The 25,581-nt window shown below is 42.0% G+C and overlaps 2 protein-coding genes across 4 annotated transcripts in view; one reads left to right on the top strand and one right to left on the bottom strand.

Moving 5' to 3' along the window:
- ADK (adenosine kinase) overlaps window positions 1-17,992 on the bottom strand; it is a 226,369-nt gene extending 208,377 nt beyond the window's left edge. Inside the window, exon 1 of the mRNA XM_075217059.1 lies at window positions 17,683-17,992. Coding sequence (XP_075073160.1) covers window positions 17,683-17,744 — 62 coding nt within the window. The 5' untranslated portion in view covers window positions 17,745-17,992. The remainder of the gene's footprint in view (window positions 1-17,682) is intronic.
- A 112-nt stretch (window positions 17,993-18,104) lies between these two features.
- The window catches only part of AP3M1 (adaptor related protein complex 3 subunit mu 1), a 38,150-nt gene continuing 30,673 nt past the window's right edge, over window positions 18,105-25,581 (top strand). For 2 of the 3 annotated variants that reach the window (XM_075217055.1, XM_075217058.1), the window contains exon 1: window positions 18,559-18,665. The gene's annotated coding sequence lies outside the window, so the exon portion shown is untranslated. Of the gene's footprint in view, window positions 18,179-18,558; window positions 18,666-25,581 lie in introns of those variants that run through there. The other variant, XM_075217056.1, reaches the window with a different exon arrangement.

Below are 25,581 nucleotides of genomic sequence, written 5' to 3'. Positions count from 1 at the left end.
AACTGCTGATAGCCAGGACGTGACCAAAGCTGGTACACTAGCAAAAAACATTCAGAAGCGAAAGACGTAGAATAAGGGAAATTCAAGAAAGTGATGCACTAACAGAAAAGATGCTTGATTGCGCTAACACTTTGACAAAAAGAAAGGAACAGGACACATTTGATTTCCTGGGAGCAGCAATAGCTAGCAAAATGAGAAGTAGCAGCAAGCGCATACAAGATGAAATGGAGCGGCTGCTGTGCGACCTCATGTGTAGGGCTACCGCTGAAGATTTGTGGTCAGACAATTATTTCCCCATCTAACCGCAGACAAAAACAATCATACACATTTCACACAGCACAGTTGCAGCATGCTACCATGGGTGGACAAAGCGCAATGTCTCTACCGTGTATGACAAACACCAATAGCATCAAGAAGGAAGCCACATTATGCTGGGGACACATCTGTAATGGACACAAGCGAAATTTTGCACTACCTACAATTATAAACTGTTGCTCTGGTCCAAATAATTATTGCATTGCACGTTACAAGTTACATGTATTTTTACAATTTTATGTATGGTAAAAAAACTGCTATTTTTATAACGAATACTATTGCTTTTGACCAACCTTCATACAGTGATCACAGAGAACTTTGATGATAGCATCACAGGTGTCAGGTATTATCATGCCAAGAGCTTGAGGTGCAATAGCTGTGCTGTATTTCAGAGCTGCCAGTGTCCTCCCTGTTGCCAAAAACCTTAGTGTTGCCACCAGTCTTTGCTCTGGCAGTATGGGTCTCCTTAAATGGGTGTTCTCCCTCTGGATGAGAGGGGTTACTAGTTCCTGAATAGTGGCATCATTCATACGAAGAAAATTCTTAAAGTCATTTGGGTTGTTGTCCCGTATCTCCTGTAGCAGGGGCATATGAGACAATGTGTCTCTCCTTTTGAACCAATCTTTGCTCCAACAAAATCTACTCTCTCTCCTTCTCTTTGGTTCCGTACCTGCAGTCTTCTTGCCACAGCAAGCAGGAAAAGTGCAGTTGCTTGTTCTTCTACTGTATCCATTGTAGGTTTACAAATAGGAATGAATGAAAAGACAGTTTTGCCTTCTCTTTTTATGCAGTTTTGGGTGTTAACTATAGTGAAAGCTCTTCCCCTTTATGCTAATGTCTTTGGTATATCGTTACATGCCCCGCAAATGTTGCTTCAGTGTGTACGAAATTGCAATAATTGCTCACGACAACATGGCTGTAAAAAGTCGCTAAAGGGACGTCCGCTCTTCCCTTTATCGTCTAAAACAAGGCTAGTGTGTATGCAGTCCATGGACCGAGCTGTCGGACCATCGATCACAGGTAAAATCGATCGGCATAAAAAGTTGGTGGAAAATTCTGTAGTGTGTACCCAGCTTAACAGGACCTGCACTCAGGTAACAGCCCCCCTGTTGTGCACTCAAGTGTTGGTCACTCACATTGAAAATACTTAATGAGGACACATCCTCTACACTACACAACAGACTTAAAAATGCTTATCAGAAATCAAACATATACCTTAGACATGAATGCACTTCTTCGCACTAAGATATGCAAAAGGTTTTCAAAACAAAGACTTATTGGATTAGGTATACATCAGAAATAAGGTATTTCCTTTAGCAAGGGTAAACAGAAAAACTAACTTGTCTACCCTGGTCTCAGGGATAACAATTTTCGATTACACAATATAAAAAATAAGTGCATGTGCAATTACATAATTAAGTGGCCTGCGCTATTTGCTTTAAATAAATTTATACCAAAACGTTAATAGTGATCCAGTCACATTACTAATTAAATTTTTTTAGAAACCGGTACTCTAGTGCAGAGATGTCCTATTCAACCCTTAAAAAAAAGCAAGTTAATCTAGGAGGCAAACCGAATACATATTCTATTGATTTAACACTTTTCTTTCCCCCCAATTGGACTCAACATTTGCTGAATAAAAACACGATACAAAATAAACATTAAATATCAACAATATACAGAAAGGGGGAAGAGAGCCAAGCATTGGCTATTATGAAATTAGAACTGCATTAATGTAATCCAGGTAAGTATTGAGTCTGATTTTGAAGACTATAGGAGGCCTCTCGGACTGTGCAATCAATTACCAAAGTACAAAAAAATATAATTATACACACAAATTAAGCATCAGTTTTTGGTTATTTTGCAAATAAAATACATATCCCATGTACAGATTATTTCAAAATGAGTATACTCTTCGTATCAAACACTTAATTTCCTGCAGCATTTCCATTATCAGGAAGCCACATTCTACTGTCCATGGCCAACTACCATCACAGAATTATCTAGCCCATGCCAGTATCCTGAACCACCAAGTTTGCTGCTTGTTTCTTATCTAATACCACCTGGTTTCTGATGCACAGGCCATAGATACAAAACTGCAAATGTCCACTTGCCCCACTCCACTCAAAGATGGAGGCTCTGCTCTAGAGTTTGTACATAGGGCAGGAGTTATGTTTGTAACAATATATGCAATGCACATTTAACACAAACCAAAATATTGATGCTACAATGAAACAGTTATTTTTATACATCACTAGATAATGGAGGTAGACTCTAGCTAACACAGCCACCTGTCCAGACACCAGTCAGACAACACCAAGTAGCCTTTGTGTAAGCTCATTCAGATTTACAAATAAGGCAAGGCAATTGCCAACTATTGTAACTTTTAACATAATTTCCGTTTCTTTCCTTTTGCAGTTTGTGCTGTGATTTGTGTGTAGTTTGCTGTGCCATGCCATGATTGGTGACACTGTCAAGTCATTTAAATTGAATATATTAAAGATACAGTATTTTAAAAGAACTGTTATTGTTTTTAATTAGTTTATTTGTTTGCTTGATCATTTAAAAAAAAAAAAATCCGATTTAAAATCAAAATAATCTGATTTTTTTTTTCACACTCTGGTCACAGGATACAGCAGGTAATAGGCCTCAGGCAGATTCTTCAAGCAGTGATATTTTATTGATCAAGAGTCCTAAGAAGGACTACACACTAGTAAGTGGTTGTGACAGGATGGACCGCCTATGCCACCCCGTTTGTCGTCGCTGGGGACCGGCTAGGCTTACTTTGCCACTGTCCCCTTTCTTTATCCCAAATACACCCCTCCTGTTGCAATAGGAGGAGCCTGCTATCACCAGTGGGTTCCTACACTGGCACCTAGAACAGCTTCCTTCTGGGTAACTCACTGATAGGGTACCCCCTTTCTGGTACACATGGGCTGGTATACCTGACTTCTTGCCATCAGATCAGGGTTGCTGTGGATGGTTCACCCCTGGCCAGAGCTGCAGGTAGTGGGCAAAACGTTGGTACTGAAATGCTGGGTTCATCTCAGAACAACCGGAGAATGGATTAGATTTGGGTCTAATCTGCACGTTACAGGAATTTACAGCAGGGTAAGTAGTCGTCAAAGCAGGTTCCTGAAGCAAAAGATGGTTTATAAGCTCAAGTAGTCCTAATAAGGGCAGTTCAGTCACTAGTTGAAGGTACTCTGACATCCAGAAAGATATAGACGGTATTAACATTACATGCTCAAACAGCCCACTTTTTATACAGTTCTGACATAACTCCTGGCAGGGGGTAAAAGCCACCCCTGATCCTTCCTGGCCCCAATACGTCCGAGTTATATTTAGTATCAGTATACAATATGTTTTCCCCAAACATGGATTTACAAGCAATGCAAAGTTAATATTTACACTACTCTGTTGTATGGTAAAACTTGCTGCTTGCACTGAGATGCAGCCACACCAGACAGGAAGGCAGCGGCCCTCTGTTGCGTATACAGGCTAAACAAACGTGTTGGCAACTGAAGTGAACAGGGCAAATTAGCATGAGTTTACTTGTCTCTAGACAGTTTAAAAAAAAACAAAAAAAAACAAAACAAAAACACACACCCCCTCCATTCTATTGCCAACTTGGGAATTCCCAAAGAAAAGTTACAACCATAAACAAGATATTTCCAGTAACATACCAGTGTAACATGATATGTTCACTTGCAATTATATACATTTGTGCCGTCACCACTAATTTAAATACATTTCTACAATAAATTATTTCTACATTATCCAGCCACAGTGGTACCAGTGATCATCCAGAAGAACAGATGAAATAATACAGTTAAAATACAAAATACAGCTCTTATATACTGTTTCTGATACACATGTTGGCAGGGGTAGCTTAGCCCCCTGATCCTAGTAACACCACAAAGTCTGAGATATTATATTCAATGATAAGCACCAGGATGTAATATGTTTTCTAAACTTGGATTGAAATGCATTTTAAACTTAACAAAATTTACATCAATCTGTGATTTCCTAAATTACTTGCTGGTAAGTTTCCTATTACTCTAAGACACAGAATGCAAGTCCAATGACCCCATCCTGTGCATTGAAGCTAAAGGATGTATTGGTCACTCACAAAGGACTAATTAGCATAGGACTTCCTTTACAAAAAACTATTTCCAACATGGTATTTCACTATATCAAACACAAAAATACAATACAATATAAAAAATCAGTACATTTGCAATGATATACAGCAGCACACTACAACACTAACTGAATTAAATTTCTACAATAAGTTATTTCTACATGACCTACAATAAGTATGGAGGTTAAGAGGGGTACGCCTGCCTCTAGGATGAGCGAGGGAAGTAGGCTGTGGTCAATCATGTGTTAAGACGGAGCTATAAGTAGAGGTCACCTTAAACTTCAGCCAATGGAACCACATGGCCGTGAAATAAGTGAGTCGCTTTTGGACCAACATGGAAAGATTATTCATAATCATATAGAAGACTATACATCGAAACTAGGAATCCCTGTCGAAGCAGTATTGTGCAAGTATCTGAGCGACGATTTCTAGTATTGGGAGATCGACACAGACATTTAATAATTATAAGTCAGGGTCATCTGGCACTGGGCATCCTAAAATTTCTGCTGAACATTTTTGTACCCGACTCCAGAACTGGATCTCACCAAATGTGGAAGAATTGCCCAGCCCAAGTCACATCTCAAACAGGACCCCGAGACGCAGGAACATTTTACTAAGCTGGCACGGGCACCTGTATCATCTAGAAAGGACCTTGAACGGCGTCTCGTCCACCACAAGGCTAGTAGAGCTAGCTAGACTAAAAAGGAAAATTTTAGTCCCCAACTGGTCATCGCTGGTCCTTCCCAGGTCCCGGTGTAGCTTGGTAGGGAGTCAAACAAGTTAATAAGTAATGTTAGAAATGTTAGATATAATGTGTTTCAGTGGTTGAGATGTGCAGTAAAACCCTTCAAAGCTAGTCAAGCTCCTGCCCACCTCTAGCAGGATGGTCTTAGTATGCAAGTAGCGCCTGGTCTGAAGGTACAACCAAAAATCAGAGGGTCAAAGGTGGTTTTCCCTGCAGAACAGGCACACAAATGACCATCTGACATTAGCTGACCACATTGTTAGGCCTGAAGGCACCTTGAGATAGGCCCAGTGGGAAGTACAGGTTGAAGGACAATGGGGTGAGCAGGGATATTGGGGACAAAATACATCCTAGATTTGAGTATAGCGCAGCACTGGAGAGCAGGTCCAACAGTAGAATCTTAAGAGTGAGAACTTTGAGCAGCCACGGGAGGACAGTGGAGAGGAAACCCATTGAATAGCCTTCTGTCATGACCCACTGTTTAAAGGGGCTCTCATCCATTCCAGTACCTTGTTAAGCAACAGAGCATGGTAATATTCTAAAATTAAGGGTCACTGCAGGCCACTCTGTGCTTTCCACCTGTAGAAAATGTCATGTCAAAATCTAGGGGGTTTCCCAGCACAATGTCACGATCTGCCTACAGCTTATGCATTACATGCTGCTTTGCATGGCAGCTCCTGCCTTTTTGTCCTTATTATTGTATTTGTATTGGCAGTACCTCCATTCACCAGAGGTGCTGCTATTGTGCCTTATTGTGTGCATTAGGGGTTAACCTTCATGTTCACCAATTATCCCATGCACCTGGGTGTGGTTTTCCCTTTATATACCTGTCACTCCCAGCACACATTGCTGGTTATTGTTGTCCCATCCTGTGATGTCATATCCTTGTTGCAACCTGTGGATTCTTCCTCCTGCCTTGCTCCTCTGGTTCATGCCTGCTTGGAATCTGTTCATACCTCCTGCTTCCCTGCATTAGCTGTTTACCTGCTGGTTTCTGAACATTCGTATTATTTCCTGCATCAGCTTACACCTGGTATTTACTACTGCTCTTGATTACCTGCAGCACAGTGGCCTAGTGGTTAGCACGTCTGCCTCACAGCACTGGGGTCATGAGTTCGATTCCCGACCATGGCCTTATCTGTGTGGAGTTTGTATGTTCTCCCTGTGTTTGCGTGGGTTTCCTCCGGGTGCTCCGGTTTCCTCCCACACTCCAAAAACAAAACATACTGGTAGGTTAATTGGCTGCAATCAAAAAAAAAAAAAAAAAAAATTGACCCTAGTCTCTGTCTGTCTCCCTCTCTGTCTGTCTTTGTGTGAGTGTGTGTATATATTAGGGAATTTAGACTGTAAGCTCCAATGGGGCAGGGACTGATGTGAATGAGTTCTCTGTACAGCGCTGCGGAATTAGTGGCGCTATATAAATAAATGATGATGATGATGATGATGATTTATACTTTTCTGCAAATAAACAGTGTTTTCACCATATTCGTGACACACAATTCACAAACTAGTTTCTGAACATCGGTGACGTATCAAGGGAGGTCATTCGAATAGGGAATATTTGGAGCAAATCTAAATGTTTAGGAAGCGTGTTCATTTATATGATGTTTACCCTCCCCAGCCAGGAGAAGACTTTGTATCTCCATTGCTGAAAATATGTTCGAAATCAAAGTGGAAAAATTAGCCCTGTACAAAAAAGCCAGTTCTTTCAAAATAAATACCCCTAAGTACTTTATATGAATGGGGTGCCAGGTAAAGGGAAGGAATGTTTGAGCCCCTCAAGGAAAAGAATGCAGTGCCAGGGATCTTTTTATTTTTTTCTCTTCTTCCCAGTAACATTAAGACCTTTTGCATTAACAGAGTAGATTCTCAAAATGCAACGGGTGGGCAGAGCCACTAATGAGGTATCAGGGAACATGGCCATTCTGGATAGAGTTATAGAAGTTATTACGTGAGCCCTGAGGACCGAAGATAAGAGCAGGAATGAGGTGAGGCATATGGACAGGCAGAGAGCAAGTTAGATAGCATAAATGGAAAAAGACAAACGAAAAAAAAAAAGCCAAAAACATGAGAATGAGGAAAGAACCGCACCTGGCCATCATGATGGAATGTACCTTAGACGAGGCATCAGGTATGTGCGTCTGGCAGGAATATGAACAGGTATGAAGTGATGGTAATCTCCACTATTTGATGATGGAGAGGTAGGAAAGCTATACAAGAAAAACATTGTAACTAGACTAAGAAACACATAATGCATATAAACGTATAAGATAAACCAGAAGTAACCATATTAGGAACACAACTGGACAATCCTGACGGTTGTCACGAACGGCCAGCCTGTCCCCGATACAGCATTCTGAACAGCTGGCTGTGACTGGCGTCAACTTAGTTAATTAACAATGAAAACACCTTTTCTGCCACCATGAAGGATTTATTATAGTGTACTTGCGTTCATCAGAACCACTTATTAATGTTTCACACTTACATCACATGAAGTCCAGGGAGGCTCATGCTACATGTGTATAAGTTCAAAGAATCACAGGGAAATACGCTAAATTAAATATGTTTAATCTGAAAAATATTTGCAAGGCTTATTTACAAAACATAAGATATACAAAATGCTGCACAAATGAGTTTCAAAAAAATAAAATAGGAAATAAAATCAAGAGTTACTACTTACTAGTGAAGACCTGGGGGTAAATGTATCAATCTCCGTTTTCTTCAACTCGCGGGAGTTCGGCGAGATGACAGCTAAAATTTAAAGCGGCGCTGCCTTGTAAAGGCAAGTTTCCCTTTAAGAGTTGAAGAAACCGGAGATTGATACATTTACCCCCTGATGTGTGAGGGAACACAGTTGAGAAGGATGAAACATTTCAGTCTTGACAGACTCCCTCAAAGAAATGAATAATCTCATGTCTAATGCAGAAGATTTTAAACCTTTTTCCACATAGGTCTCACCCCACACTTTTAGCTGTCAATTAAGACAGATTGATGTCCCAAATGTCACAAGGCTTTCAAAGTGATCCGATATTGAAATATCCACAGGACCTTGAGGTCTCACCTCTGCTCGTTTGTTCGGCTTGGCCAAGTCGAACGCCTCTGCATACACAAACTACCCAGATTTATCTGGGCCTGGCTACTTTCACCAGACCATTGACACTTGCCTAGGTCAGACTCAGGTCAGTTAACAAAATACACTTTCAAAGGTTACATAAAATATTCAGTGTTATATAGAAATTCAATAGAAAATAACAATCAGTCATTAGATATGCTACATTTTGTCACAATGGTAATAACAGGTATTATGGGAAAGGTGAGGAGTATGAGAGGATAAATCGAGAAAGGAAAGAAAGGCATTGTTGAGTGACAAGAACTGGAGAAGAGGTTGTGTAGAAACCAGGCTTCAGGTCCCGAGAAAACCATTAAATTCCGAGTGCACATTCACCTGTCATCCAGCGGGTCACAAGATGCCAGGGCTTTGGGGCTCCACCCCAGATGTCATTGCTCGTTGTGGGAGAGACTGTGGGACTGTCTTGCCATTTCGGGAGATGTGGAAAAAATCCAAAGTCAAACAGAAAATGTTCAGGTCAGAAGGTTCTTTGAGCAGGGCATGCTTGCCATTACTTATGGTGTGAAGACAGAATGAAAAATCCCACCGATATTTCATGTCAAGATTACGGAGTTCATCTGTTAGAGGGGGGAGAATCCACCCCTGCTGCAGGGTGTGCCAGGAGAGATCTCAGTATATTTGGATCATGTGTTCATCAAAATCTATTCAGTTAAGAATTCTAATTTTGCGCAGAATGGTTTCCCGTTGGGAGTGTTAGTGGAGTCCGCAAATAATACTGCTGGGTTTTTACCGAGGCGAGACAATTGGGGCACAGGGCTCTATCAAAGACTACCTGGGATTTGGGATTCTGCTCCTGGACCTCCTTGAAAATCTTAGTGAGAATGTCCGTTATGCCATGTGGTGATATATCTTCAGGGAGATCATCCACTTTCCTGTGGAAATCCTTTAGTTCAGAAGCTTGACAAAAGGACAGATTCCTGAAGCTTGACAACATACTTGCTCGAATTATCTCTGTCATCATCTAAAGTTGGTGAGTCGATCAGCAAGATAGATGTCGGCATTGATACTAGAAACAGCCATAGTGACAGATACCTGGATTTTTTGCTCCAGGGTGAGAATATCTTGCTTTGCTGAAAGAGACTTAACATGGTGAAAGATTTGCTGTAAGCTGGTGCTGTCGTCCAAGGAGTCAAGAGGCTGCCAGAGGCTTTGGAGAAGATCCCTCACTGGCAGGAGAATGCGGAGGGCAGCTTGAAAGTGGATTCAAATCAGTGGCGACCAGAGGGAATTTAAGGAAATGTCGCATATCAGCCCGTGATGGGGAGTCTCTACATTGCCCAGGCCCCCATTCTGGATGAGAACCTCTTGTCTTTGTTCATGAGGAAAATAGTAATGAGATACAACAAGTTACTTCAGGCGTCTCAAGCGCTAGTTACAAAGGTGCATGTGTGGGAAAATTGCCGATCACCAGCCCCAAGTCATGATGAGGGTTAGTGGTTACATAATAAAGTAAAGCCAAGCTGCAGACATTGAGCTCGCAAATGAGACAAATAACGGGTGAGGAGACCCTAAAGTCACTGATCTGGTTCAGTCAGAAAATATAGATGTGGTGATAAGAAAAAAAATGTTCCACTTAGTCACTCAAAAGGTAGTGCTATAATACAGTCGATCACCAGATGGCAGTGTGGGCCTATGATCCAGACAATGCAAGCAAAGCCACTACCCTCAACACTGGTTAGCAATAGGAATTTGGTGTGGAGAGAAATGGCGAGGCAACACGCCTTTCAGTTTGAATGCTGGGTGTCAGAATAATGTCTAGAGAGGTGGAGTGAACTTACCAGCAGAAAAGAGGACACATTAATCGGGTAGTATCACTAGGAAGTTTACAAAGTTGGTGGCAGCCTTTCCCGCCAGAGCACCTCCAAGCAAGCTCACAGTGGTCCCCACTGTCAGAGGTGGCGATCACAACATGGGGGTAGATGGCAGCTAAACGTCCCGACCCCGAGCGACCTATGAGCTGCAGCTCCGATCTCCGGCGCACACCAGACAGGACATCTGATGTGAGGCAGTATTCTCCCCAGCACCTATTTCCCGTCTGCTCCACCGGGCTGTTTTTACTTGACACCCAGCACTTGGAGCCCAACAGTCCTATTGTAATAGAATAAACCATTGTTTCTCCTACTAGAACAGGCACTATGTGAGCACTACAGTGTAAGACCACTGACCACCAGTTTGACCAGTCCAGGCAATAACCTCCAAAATGTTTCAATATTATTGCAAAGTATTACAACTGCCCCCACTAGGCTACTCCTTAATGCCACCTGGATGGCGCAATTTTCTGGAGAGAACGTTGATGTGTCAGTCGGATGGGAGATTGGCGGTCACTTGTAGCATTGTGGGCACTGAAGGGGGCAACTCCCCTGAAGGGGAGGCTCCCAACGATGATGTACAGTCTGCACTGGAAAGGTAGGCGATTGCGGGGGTCAGTGTCACTGACCAGGCCGTGTGGAGAAACCAGTCCCGGGGTCACACACCATGTGGGGAATAAGACCACGCCACAATGTCAGGTCCCTGCAGGTCGCCCAGGATAGGAATGACGTCAAAAGGGGCACCAGGAGTGCGGGAGCAATGCACAAAGCACCTAGTACACTTCTGTGGTAGGGGAGACCCCAATGCTTGTGGATTTTGCAGTTAGGTAAGAATGTACAAAACATTCAGTTCATTTAACAATATGATTAAAAAAATACAAAAAAAAAATACACTTACTCAAATTTAAAAATAAATCACCTTACCAAAGACTGGAAATACATAATTCTACTATCAACCATGTACCGCATCCGATATATCATGTATCGGATACATAGTCTCCATGGAGTACATTACAACTTTACTTTGTGACCATAATAGCTTCCAAAAGATACGGGAGCCCTGGTATGCATTTGACAATGTTCCCATTCTGGAGTCCCTCTAAATTTCTAAACATTTCCTCATATAGCCCAATTATGTGCGTTGACTGGAATTCCCTCCCTTCTCCCTGAACTTTATATTTTCTTGCCCGCAATCTGTTAGATTTCCCCTCTCCATCTCCCTCTAACCAACTCAAAAAAACAACAACCCACAACAAAAAAGTAAATTATAAGGCAGGTTACTATTCTATTATGGTTAGCTACCTAGATATAGAAACGCATGTATTTGAAATTTATATGGCTATAAGTTTCATATTTTCAGGTGTGTGTTTTGCAACTATGTTAACATTTGTATTCTATGTCCCATTCTTTATTTAAAAAAAAAAAAAAAAAAAAATCTCACGTACACCAACATATACAAAAAGTAAAATATAATTTCTTGCGATCCCTGCCACCAACCTATGTTCTTAGGGACCTTACTCCATTTGAATCTCTTTGAGAAATCATGCCCTTGTCCAAAGGGATGTCTTCTACAAATATATAGCATTCTTCTCACTTCTGCCCTTCCCTCTCCAAACCCTCATGAAGACGAGTGGGAAAAGGACCTTGGTCCTCCCCCGGATGAAGAGGCTTGGGAGGACATGAGACTGGGGATAGCTAAATGCTCTATATCAACTAAACTCAAGGAAACCTCTTACAAAATTTATTACCGTTGGTATTACACTCCCACAAGACTCCATAGAATGTTTCCCTCTTCCTCGCTCTGCTGTTGGCGGGACTGTGGCCAAAGGGGTACGATGTTTCATATTTGGTGGTCTTGCCCGATTATCACCACCTTCCGGGATTCAGTTCATAGTTTCCTAAATACCCTTTTTGAAGCCCCCATCCCAAAAGATCCCTGGATATTTCTTTTATGTTACCCTCCCCAAGACCTGGACAAATTCTCCAAGAAATTAACTGCCCACATCCCGACAGCAGCCAAATCATAGCCCTTAATTGGAAAAATACCTCACATCCATCCCTTTTGGCTCTCAAGAGGCAGATTTGGCATGTGGCCGCTATGGAGGAGATTACGTACTACCTCCACGATAGAGGCCATGTCTTCAGTCAAGTCTGGTCTCCATGGCTAGCCGTTTAACACACATTCTCCCCCCTCAATGCTCCGCGTCCTCCGAACTGACCCATGTACAATGACCCTAACTCTTCCCGACACATATCTCCCCCTCTGCTATAGGCTCAACACACTCTAATTACCCTCTAAATACTTACAGTGCTAATCTTTGTGGTCCTACCCCCCTCACAATCCCTTTTGTTCCTACAGCCATTTTTGTCTAAAGGTTTCCTAATATGCGATACACCACATTAACTGTTGTGATTTTACCGTGTATGCTACACAGTGTTATCATTTTGCTGTCTGTATTTTCTTGATTGACCACTGAAAATTTATATATATATATATATATATATATATATATATATATATATATATATATATATATATATATATATATATATATATATATATAAAAAAGTGTAAAATATACCAGAAAATCTATATACATGCAAGAGGTAATATTGCTAAATCTTTCATGATTTCTCCCACTGGCTCAGTGGTTAGCACTGCTCCCTCACAAAAATGGAGTCACGCATAGGATTCCACCCAATGCCCTAACTGTGTGGAGTTTGTACATTCTCCCTGTGTTTGCATGGGTTCCTTCCACAGCCCAAAAACATACTGGTAGGTTAATTGGCTTCTAACAAAATGGACTTTAGTGTGGTGTGTGTGTGTTAGAAAATTTAGACTGTATGCTCCAATGGGGCAGGGACTGATGCGAGTGATTACATAGGACTGCAACTGAGCGCATCCTAGATTGATGCCTCATCTTCTACAAAATTTGTAAAGAACATGGAGTCCTACTGGGAGAAAGGCAAATTATATTTATCAATAACTTTTCCGTAGAGATACCATGGCAGTCATTACAATAGTGCGGTCCCCTTCTAGCCTTAGGTAAATACAGGAAAATGAAAACACCATCAGGTAGTATACAGGGCAGCTCCTCCTCTTACACTATGTCTTTCAGAGACTTCCCAAGCTGTTCCTATAACATAAGCAAATACAAATTAAACAACATAGGTGGGGCTATTGGCCTGCCATAGAGTATCCTTCACCTCATTCATCTTCGATCCTCTAAGGTGGCCATTACGATAGGATGACCCAAGGGACAATAGAAAAGAGGACAAACACACCCCAGATCAGCCATGCATGCTGCATAATCAAAAACAATTTTATTAAAAAGCCGTGTGGAGAACATGTCTCTAAAACTGTCCTCTTCTGATGCACATCTAGTAGATAAGATTTGGTGAACGTATGAATAGATTACTATGGAGCTGCTTTGCAGTGATCCACTGTTGTGGCCTGAGCCTCACATGCACAAGATGTTGCTACTGTTCCTGTTGAGTCAGCCTTCAGTACTTCTAGTACCTTATGTCCATTTATCTTTTATGACTGTGGAATGACTTTTCTAATCAATGGTCTGTTTGGACCTAGCAATAGGATGTTTCCCATCCAGTCGGGAATCACAAACTGCTGTTCTGTATTTTTAAATCCCTCTATTCTAGATAAGTACAAAGATATTGCTCTAAATAAAATGTGCATAGCTTTATTATCAGCTGGTAGAAAACAAAAGGAAGGTAATATGCCATCTTGATTAATATGAGGGCATTCACTGGGGCAGTGTATGCTAATGTGGGGGAGGAAATGTCCCCCGGGTGTTAATTATATTTTGTCCACAATCTTTGACCTTCCATAACGTTTCTCGGACATATCACAGAAACATATCTATCCCTTCAATAAACCAGTCATAACCTCAGAAGCATTAATATAACAAATTTGGTGGAATTACAACTGTATAAATTATGATTCTGAAAGAAGCGACTACAGTGGTTTTTCAAAAATCTTATGCATTTTCTTTTTGCTCCCATGTATAGAGTAGAACACTGATTTCCCAAAATACGAAGGTGTGTGAGTAAAGTTGTTAAAATAAATAAAAGGACAAAGTTCAGCAGGTGACAGTGTCATAGAAAGAAAGAGAAAAAAAAAAAAAAAAAAAAGTGTACACCAACAATCAAAAAGTAGATACATAAACACTTGGTACAATTGAAAGCCTATAAAGACAACCACCCTATAAAAAAAAGTAATTGCTGAACTGATTTTTCAGAAAAAAAAAATTGAAGGCGTACTCTATGGAGTTAATATTTTTATATTTTGTATTGGCTTAAAGGGTTATCTTGCTACGTAGTATTTGGTGTTCCCTAGTTTGTTTTTACCATGCCTTAGACAGTCTACTTTAAATAAGAAAGGAGAATAATGATCAGAGATTGCATGACTGTGATCTGCATATATCCAGTGAGTTTTCTGAAAGAATTTCTGGGCACTTTTTATAGCCAAAAGCCTTGTACCTTTGTATATTAAATCTAAAATTTGATACGTTTTTTTCTTGTTACTCTAACGAATCCATTAGCCTTTTATGAAGAATATTGCTTGAGCACGTTAACATTTTGAATGCTGGTGCGTGAAACAGTATTGAGGCGTTATGCCTTTACTTGCTGGTGCATGCATTGATAACCTGTCTGTAACAAGGAACATATAGTGTGCCAGCAGGTACTTTTGTGTGACAGTTTCTTGGGGTTCTATTGCCCTGATTCATTAAATGTATGGGCGTGAACACTGTTTGGGAGTGATTCAGCAAATCTATAGGCGAGAGAAAGATTGAGTGCTAGAATCATGTGAACCCCATACAGAAAAAAATGCAAGTGAGGGACGCTGAGAGCACGTTCCTGACACACTACTAGAGGGGATTAGATTAACCCATTGTAATAATCATGGAGGATGGAAGAGGAACGTCATGTAAAATCAATTATTCTTAAACAACTAAATATCAACATGTATGTGACCAGTGTGTCTAGTTTCGACTGTGTAACTGTGGATCAAGAGATTAGCTGAACTGAGTTTCATCAATAGCTTTCCTTTTTAGTTTGAATTCTATATTGGAATGAGCATGTGCACTTAGCCTTTGCTGACTCCGTGCAAGGTACTTGCAGTCCACAGTGCTAAATAGCACAACATACTATAATGTATTGGTAATATGTCACATTTCCTCAAACCCACCAGCGAACAGTTAGATTCTTGGTCTGTACAACCCAGGCTTTAACTAATTTATAGCAGCTCCCATGGGGAGTAGCTCTGCAAATGATAAACAAATAAAAGTCATGTATTTTCTTTTAAGCAACAGAGATTCATCCTGAACTAGCTTCAGCTAGCATATCTGTTTTGTTTGCAATGTATTTTCTTTTGACTACACATGTTGATAACAAGCAACTCAAACAGGATTCTTTTAACTGCACATTGTACAACATGTTAAAAGCTTGTCATCATACCTTTAAAAAAATTGTCTTTAAAAAAGAAATTATAACACTGTGTAAAAATACATTTATGAACTGGAGCATAGAAGTAACTTTGGCAACAATACAATAAGAAACTCCAAAATAGCGTTAATACTGATATTTTTATAGTTTGTATTCAAGACACCAGGGGGTAAATGTAACAAGCTGAGAGTTTTCCGACGGGTTTGAAATACCAATCAGATTCTAGCTATCATTTATTTAGTGCATTCTACAAAATTACAGCTACAATCTGATTGATTGCTATAGGCAACATCTCCACTTTTCAAACCCGCCGACAAACTCTCAGCTTGATACATTTACCCCCAGAGCTTAAAGTTAGTCTGAACTGGCTTGGACAAGTTGCAATACCCTCCCATTTATTATTAATACATTTCTGAGGAAAAATAGAATGTTCATTAACCCAGCTTGACTGTCAATTGTTCAGAAAGACTTCGGTACAGCAAAATAAGTAGGATAAATTTATAGTTTATATAGATAATGTAATATTGCAGATTAAGTATACATATGAACAAATGTAGAGTATTTAATAAATGCTATAAATGCCACAAAACTGAGATTTTCAGAAATTAACCACAATTGTAAAACAAGGTTTCAGTGTTTAACCGGACAGTTCAATTCACCTGTGTTTAAAAAGCACCTCTCCAGTCTATAACAGATAAAAAAATCCTCCTAAGTCATCAAATCAGAGTCTTTATGGCATATGACACAGATCAAAAAGATGCAAACGCAATCAATGGAGTTAATGTAAAACATATGGTCCAGCAGTAGTTTATGAATCGACCAATCCACAAAGTGCATTTCTATCATGTTTGGTAAGCTGACATTTTCTCTGTAAGGGAAGTTTACAAACACACAATATGCATTAACGCAATACAAACAACCCTTTATCAAGCACCTACATTTGTGCAAATGTACCAGAGTTGTAATAGGGTAAGAGCATGGATTGATGGGCCACAATGTCAGTGTTTGCTGGTCTGCAAAAAATTGCATCACCCAATGGGAGGAGATGTGCAGATTGAGAAATGGAATTATTTAAATGAGATTGCAGAGGCAGAGCCAGTATCCATCTGAGGTGGTGCGGCCCCCTCAATCATTGAACCCCATCCCCTCTGCTTAGCAGGCAGGAGATGCTGGACAGCATCCTCTGCTCCACAGACTCGTTGGCTGTAACAGCATATCCGAGCACCACACTTCCAGCCCTTCACGTTCAAGAAGGAGCTTCAGATGCAAGAAGTTGCTTGTTCATTCTCCTTCATGTCACCGACACCAGCTCACTCCTACCTTTTATAACTCAATCAGTTTTGAGGCGCCAGCCAAACCACTGGCACTGTAGTTTCATATAATGTTACAACCTGTACAAGGTTGGAGGACACACATTTAGGGAGTCCCCCCACTCCTCACAAGTCAGTATATAGCCTTTTCCTAGTATTCAGAAGTGGCAGATGTTTATTCCTAACTAGATACCACACCAAAATGTTGTAGCCCCTTAAAAAAAAAAAAATGAGAGTTTAACAATATTGCAAATTAAAACATTATATGTAACACTTTTCAGTAGCTCAAATGCTCATATAATAAAAAAAAAGTAAAAATGTAATCAATTTGCAAAAGTATTCCATGTACAAGTGTAAATGATACAGTACAACACAGGATACAATATTTCAATCATGAAATGCAGCACTCAGAGGCACTTTAGTTCACCCACATGGTGCAGTTGTGTTACAGAAACACAAACCGACCAACATAATAAAGAATCCTCATTTATCATCCTCAGCGTGGACAGAATAACCTCACTAGTTATCCAGATAAAAAAAAAAACACGAAAGGTTTGCGGTTTATACAATAGAATTTAAGGAAGAATAACTGCACACTTAATAATGTATACGTTATTGTAAACCGTCCAATGAAGGCTGCAAGAGAAATGGGGATGCCGTTTTTGGAAAGGGGGTGTGTACGCATAAGCACTGGACATCCAGCAGGCCACTGAACACTAAATCTCAGAGTAAGCACGATGGGGGGACGGGGACGCATGAACTATTACCTTAATGCTTTCTCCTCCAGCTTCTGTTTCTTGGCTTGGGGTTCGTCTGCTGCTACCTTCATGTTGCCTAGCGTGGGATCTCTGTATTTGGCGTGGTGAGAAACGAGTTTGTGCTATTACCGTATATCTTACTAGGACCCTCAAGCAGTATTGCTATGTGACACACTTCCTGTTCTATAGCTTTCCCTTGCACACTGCTCTCTCCTCCTGTCTGTGTCTGTCTGTCCTTGCCGCTCTCTAACCTACGTTCCTTTCTCTCGTACTGTCCTCCAGCTATCACTGCTGAGTGATCACTGGCACTATACAAACCCCGCCCCTCATCGCTGGCATTATACAAGCTCCGCCCACTCCAAGACCTCGCCGGGCATGGTCACCATCTGGGGTCCTGTCCGGGCGCTTGGTAATAGTAGCCCTCAAGGGCGCCTGTTTTTTGTTTTTTTTTTAAAGTTAGTATAATGACAAATCGACATGTTCTGCATAAGGCGACCTTTGACACGTATGTATGATTTCAAGTGACGGATAATTCTCAGCGTAATTACAGCGTCATACATTTATCATCGTCTATAATAATTATTACTCAAGATTAGTGGACCAAACAAATCAGAGCATTAGGAAAATGGAGATAAGGCTGTGAATAATGAATTAAACCTGCAACCTGTTAATAGTTAGCTAAGGCAAGCTAGCTGACTACGGGTAAATTACAATGAAACGATTTACTACAGTTAAAAAATTAAACTCTCACATTAAACTATGCTATCATTTACACATTTATTAATGGTACTGACGGGCAGTTTAAGTTCCAAACCCTGTGCTGTCCAGCCTCGGCATAATCACCGTATACATATATAGAGAAGTTTCCTGCAGGCAGCGCCATGGTGCTCTGTCTGGTGAGGTCCTAAAGGCCATCTTTGTTGAGGCAGTACTGGCTGGATGGATGATGTGTCTGCTTAGGACGACCTGCTGATTTCAATTGATTTACTTCGGTAATTTATTGTTTTGTTCTGACCGTGTGTAACTTTATTCATAGTCTTTTAATTTTGTGTCGTTAGTTTAGTTTGTTTTTTTTTTGTACACTTTAGTTTGAAAAAGTTGCTAAATTTGTTAAAATAACATTACATATTCCTGTCTTAACTGGAAACATTCATATATCACACTTCTATGCCAGGTATTTATAATCTTAATAAACATTGTGAAAATGTTTCCCAATTACAGAATATATATATATATATATATATATATATATATATATATATATATATATATATACTCTCAAGTTAAAAACATGTTAATTGATGGATTTAAGTATTTGATCCTCATTCTTTACCCACTAATATCAGCAGATGTAATTAGATTTGTATGTTTTTAAAACAAATATGCAGTACAATTCAGACATCAGTTACACCATGATTAAACTGCTCTTTTTATTCCATATGTCGAATCTAAATCAGATTGTTCACCTGTAAGTGTCAGTTTATCAGTTATGAGCTCATCAGCTGGAGAGAATTAAATTCACTGCATGGTTTGAGGAAAACTCTGCTTTATTAGGTACAAGTCCCTATCTATATAGCAAAAATCACATATTACAGAAAACTACGCCCCAAAATGTTTTAGCCACTCATGCTCCCTTTACACAGATGTTAGTACATTCTCTCATTATCACACAGGAAAACTCCCCAGGGGGGGTTGGCTTATCGCCTATCTGCGATATCCAAGGTTCTAAGCATAGCCTTGCAAATAATGAATTACTCCTACAAAACAGGTGCATCTAATCTGTCTCTAAGCTATAACAGAACAAAATGGCTATAAGGCAACAAGATGGCGTCAGCTTAGCAAAATCACATTTCTCATTTCCCATCTTTTTATTCATTATTTACCCTAACACTACCTATCAGAGATCACATTCTTGCTGTCGCTTGTTAATGGGTACTTATACACATTCACCCTTGTAACAGAACATATGAATAGGGATGCCTAAAACTGGATACATAGAACAACACATCCCCCACCAATAGCAAGTCCATGATCCCTTTTCTAGCTGATAGATGGTCAATGAGTTGACAACCGTCTTGCACCCGCTGCATGTCCTGATGTCAGATCTTCACATATATCAGTGAAAATGAGAGGCTCTGGGGCCCCTTGTGCTTCCTTTTTGTCTTTAACTATGGATTTTTTTAGGGAAGGAAAAAAGGAAATGGAGGGAGAAAATAAACAGTGCGCTTGGCAAGTGTTATATGTCACTTATTTCACAATAGAAGGGATTGTCCATTGTGCTCCATATCTTCATAAGGATAGGCTTCAGTAACGACCACGTGGATTCCAAGGAAAAGGTTCTTGGTTTCTGCACTGATCACAACTGGCAGTAGTACTGAGAGTTCCACAAGGTTCACACTCATTAGATAGGGTGTACAGTACAGCGGTTAAGACAGATGTGGTAACTTTAATTTTTCTGGAAGAGAAACACTTAGCTTTAATACACTTGCTAATAAGCCACATCATCAGTTTTATTAGTATATATATATATATATATATATATATATATATATATATATATATATATATATATATATTAATAATACGGATTAGTAACAGTCTTTGAAGTACAACATGTATAAAACCTGATAACCATCCTCCTATACCCTTGAACCAATCGGCCAGGTACAGCCATGAAAACTATCCTTCTAGATAAGAATCTCCAGTGTGCTCCTTTAAAAATTTATATTTCATGTCTTAATTTTTTTGTAAGTGTTTATCAAACATTTTCTCTGGATCATCTGTGGCACTAGTTAAAAAGGTGCAACCCTGGGCTTCAATTTACATATTTAGGGTCAGGCAGTACCCTCCAGACTAAGTTGTCAGGTAATCCAATATTAACCTATTGTCTTGTGTAAATGTAATAATGTGTTGGGCCACAATACTCACAAATACATTTCTGTATTGGGTGTAAACCCGTACAGTCATGGGTTGTTCTTTTCTTGATTTGGTTGGGTTAAAATTACATATTAGAATTTTTCTCATTATGTATAATGATCTCTACATTAGTATTGGCATGAGTCTGGTTCTTCCAGACCTAGCTTTCCTTTCTAGACTAGTACACATCTACAGCCTACAGCAAAGGAACATAACATGCAATCAATATTCCTTCTGCTAATATCAATGAACACCACTCTCTGGTCTCCCTTGGACCTTTAAAAAACTTGTAGAATACATTTTGCTCAGACTCCCCTTGTCTGAAGATCTTGTAGTGTGATGCGTATATTCAGGTGCTTCCACTACCATGGGAGTCGTCAATAAGACCTAGAAAGGACTCTCATATCTGAGTTCAAGACTCCTCCTGACGTGCTTTTTCACGACCACCCAGTCCCCTGGTTACAGTTTAGGAGTACCTGCATCACAATTAGGGCCCGGAATGGAAGAAATCACTTGACCATGTATTTCAGTTAGTTGTTTCTATAATAAAGCAACATAGTTCAACAAATCACCATGTACATGCTGTAGTTGCTATGGAAAGTAACAGCCTGTTCTGTGTGCTGTGCCAAACAGTATCTCATTTGGTGCTAAACCTGTCTTTCCTAGCAGTGTTTCTTACTGAGATCCATGGCAGGCCTGTTTCAGCCATTATTTTCTGCATTTTCAATTTCATAGCACCATTAAGGCACTCCACACATCCCGAACTTTGGGGTCTGTGAAGGGTGTGAATAGCAGATATGATTCCGATGTCTTTTAACAGTTCCTGGAATCCTTGCACCGTAAAGTGTGTCCCTGTGTCACTTTCAATGACCTCTGGTACCCCATATCAGCAGATTACCTCACTCGTAAGTTTCTTGGCTACTGCTTTAGTATTTGCTTTCCTATACAGTCATGCCTCTAGCCAGTGACTAAAGAAGTCGACACAGACTAGCACATTCTCAAAGACAGAGCATTTGGCAAGTTGTATAATGTCTATCTGTATCCTCTTATAGGGATACTGTGTCTGGGGCGTGCTTTTCCATAGGACAGACTTACCCGGTTGTTCTTTGCACAGACTAAGCATCCTGCCACTAACACCTGTGCTGCTTGGGCAAACCCTGGTGCTATCCATAACCTGTTAGTGAGTACAACCATAGCATCTTTCCCCAGATGCACTTTACTGTGTGCTATATTGGCCATAATGGGATAAAGTGCTTTTGACAGACACAAACACTGCCCTTTACACCACTATCCTTGCACTTCTAGTGCTTCATGTCTTTTCCTCATTCTCTGTTGCTTGTCTCTGCATTAGTTGGAGTGTGGAACAGTCAAATTTGTCACCATGGGGGGTCACCATGTAAATAGACTCCCTGTGGAGTACTGGGGCTATGGCAGCTTCTCGTGCGGCCTGGTCTACCACTCTATTTCCCTTAGCTTCGGGGGTAGCGTCTCTGTGTGTGTCTTCATCACTGTTTGGAAGGCAGCTGGAACAGTGAACAGTGTCCTGATATGTTCAGCATGTTGACTAGTTTGCTTGCTGAACCTATAAGTCCCTACTTTTCCATATAGGGCCATAAACATGTGCAATTCCAAACGCATAACTTGAATCAACGTAAATGTTTACTCTTTGTCCTTTTGCATATATGCATGCAAGTGTCAGGGCCTTTAATTCAGCTTCTTGTGCTGACATGTGACTCGGTAGAGTCTGTTGAATCACTCTTTCTGTATGTGTGATTACAGCACACCCTGTATAAGGAACACCACCTATGTGGTAAGCGTGAGATGTCTGCATTTGGTAGCGATGTATCTTTCATATCAGATAAAACCAAAGATCCTTGTCTCATTAGTTCTACACAATCCTATTTTGTGTTTGCATTTTTTCTTCCTGTTCAAGCTGGGATGGGATTTCCCCAAATCCCTAGGACAGTGGTTCCCAAAATTTTGCAGTTCGCGGCACCCTTAGAGTTTTCAAATTTTTTCAAGGCAGCCCTCCAATATAATTATTGAGCAGTCCTGTTTTAGAAGTAGTTGGGTCAAAAAATTGTAATATGTATTTAGGTCAGGACAGAATTACTTATTTAGTTGTATGCAAAAATGCCCCCTCTGCATCCAGACACGCTGCCCCCTCTGCATCCAGACACGCTGCCCCCTCTGCATCCAGACACGCTGCCCCCTCTGCATCCAGACACGCTGCCCCCTCTGCATCCAGACACGCTGCCCCTCTCACGCTGTGACCCCCTCCGCTGTCGCCCTCCTCTGCCCCTGCTGTCGCCCTCCGCTGCCCCTCTCACGCTGTGTCGCCCTCCTCTGCCCCGCTGTCACCCTCCTCTGCCTCTCCTCTGCCCCGCTGTCACCCTCCTCTGCCCCGCTGTCACCCTCCTCTGTCCCGTCTGCATCCAGACACGCTGCCCCCTCTCTGCCACCAGACACGCTGCCCCCTCTCTGCCCCCTCTCTGCCACGATGCCCCCTCTCTGCCACGCTGTGTCCCCCTCCGCTGCCCCTCTCACGCTGTGTCCCCCTCCGCTGCCCCTCTCACGCTGTGTCCCCCTCCGCTGCCCCTCTCACGCTGTGTCCCCCTCCGCTGCCCCTCTCACGCTGTGTCCCCCTCCGCTGCCCCTCTCACGCTGTGTCCCCCTCCGCTGCCCCTCTCACGCTGTGTCCCCCTCAGCTGTCGCCCTCCTCTGTCCCTGCTGTCGCCCTCCTCTGTCCCTGCTGTCGCCCTCCTCTGCCCCTGCTGTCGCCCTCCTCTGCCCCGCTGTCACCCTCCTCTGCCTCTCCTCTGCCCCGCTGTCGCCCTCCTCTGCCCCGCTGTCACCCTCCTCTGCCTCTCCTCTGCCCCGCTGTCACCCTCCTCTGCCTCTCCTCTGCCCCGCTGTCACCCTCCTCTGCCCATCCTCTGCCCCGCTGTCACCCTCCTCTGCCCCGCTGTCACGATCCCTCTAACTCCTCTGCTCCGCTGTCACCCTCCTCTGCTCCGCTGTCACCCTCCTCTGCTCCGCTGTCACCCTCCTCTGCCCCGCTGTCACCCTCCTCTGCCTCTCCTCTGCCCCGCTGTCACCCTCCTCTGCCTCTCCTCTGCCCCGCTGTCACCCTCCTCTGCCTCTCCTCTGCCCCGCTGTCACCCTCCTCTGCCTCTCCTCTGCCCCGCTGTCACCCTCCTCTGCCTCTCCTCTGCCCCGCTGTCATCCTCCTCTGCCCCGCTGTCACCCTCCTCTGCCCCGCTGTCACCCTCCTCTGCCTCTCCTCTGCCCTGCTGTCACCCTCCTCTGCCCCGCTGTCACGATCCCTCTTACTCCTCTGCCCCACTGTCACCCTCCTCTGCCCCTCCTCTGCCCCTCCTCTGCCCCGCTGTCACCCTCCTCTGCCCCGCTGTCACCCTCCTCTGCCCCGCTGTCACCCTCCTCTGCCCCGCTGTCACCCTCCTCTGCCCCGCTGTCACGATCCCTCTAACTCCTCTGCCCAGCTGTCGCCCTCCTCTGCTCCGCTGTCGCCCTCCTCTGCCCCGCTGTCACCCTCCTCTGCCCCGCTGTCACCCTCCTCTGCCTCTCCTCTGCCCCGCTGTCACGATCCCTCTAACTCCTCTGCTGCGGGCCAGCCATATAAAAAAAAAAGAAAGAACACAGTAACTTACCAATCCGCCAGGTGCCGGGACCCAGCAGCCTCCTCTCTCCCGCAGCAGCTATCACTGAATATCGACGTCAGTGACAGCTGCTGCGGGAGAGAGGAGTCTACTAGTCCCGGCGCCCAGCGGATTGGTAAGTTACTGTGTTCTTTCTTTTTTTTTTTTTATATGGCTGGCCCGCGGCACCCCAGTGACAGCGCCGCGGCACCCCTGGGAGCCGCAGCGCACAGTTTGGGAACTGCCGTCCTAGGGGATCCTCGATATATACAGGTACTTCTCCCATCTTTTGAAACTTGCTGCAATAAGGCAGCAGGATTCAACATTGTGCACTACTTAAGTGTAACGATACAGGGAGTTAGCAGTGCTACCTAGTCTGGCTGCTGAGAAGTGTTTTGTTTGTGCTTGATTTAAAATTTTTGTTACCGCATGTGGCACCATTAGGGTTACTGGGTGCCCTAGCACAATATCTGTACTTTTCCAAACACTATGGCCGCTGCAGCCACTACTCGTATGACGGGGGTCTAATTGTGCAGAGCAGTATACAAGTGACCTCAGCTTGCAACCATGTATCTGTGTCTGTACTCCTTGTGCATGTGCACTTACTTTATAACAAAATAATGTGAAAGGCTTGTCATAATCTGGCAAAGTCAGTGTTGGCGCTGAAATTACTTCAGCTTAAAATTGGTTAAACATTTGGCTCTGCTCAGAGGAGAGTATAAATCCCTTGCTATCATCCAGAAGTGCTATTGCAGGAGCACAGATAATAGCTCTTAAAGTCTTAAGGCTTTTTTCATTTATGTACAAACATTGAATTCCCATGAATGCATTAACATACCCATGATTCAAAGAGGTATTTACAGTATATGATGATTATAGCACAGTAAGTAAGGGCAGTGAATGTCTTTACAACACTGATTGACTCAAAACTATTATGAGGAGAAAAAATAAACATTTTGTTATCTATCATAATTTGACATTATATTGCATTACTTTCTTTGAAACCATCTGATATAAAATTTGGTTAAAAAAAAAGCAAAAATAAACCCAAACACTATTTCATATTCAACTATGTTAATCCATTTCTCCTTTTCTCTTTAAAAATATACCTTCTACGACATACAGAAAACCCATCTAGTTCATGCATTTGCTATGCGAATAGCCCATAAACTCTAATATCTCTTTCCAAAACAAGGTAATCATTACTCAGCAGAGTCTACGTTCTTTAAATCCTTCAATAGTTTTTACTTATGTTTATTGTGGCTGTAGACCAAAACATATTTAAAACTTCTATTCATTGGAAGTTGGATCAATGCAATCTGGATTGCCTAAA

This window comes from Mixophyes fleayi, chromosome 6 (assembly GCF_038048845.1).
Source record: "Mixophyes fleayi isolate aMixFle1 chromosome 6, aMixFle1.hap1, whole genome shotgun sequence".
Taxonomy (NCBI): domain Eukaryota; kingdom Metazoa; phylum Chordata; class Amphibia; order Anura; family Limnodynastidae; genus Mixophyes; species Mixophyes fleayi.
The sequence above is the reverse complement of the archived record's forward strand: the minus strand, read 5'-3'. Positions and strand labels throughout refer to the sequence as shown.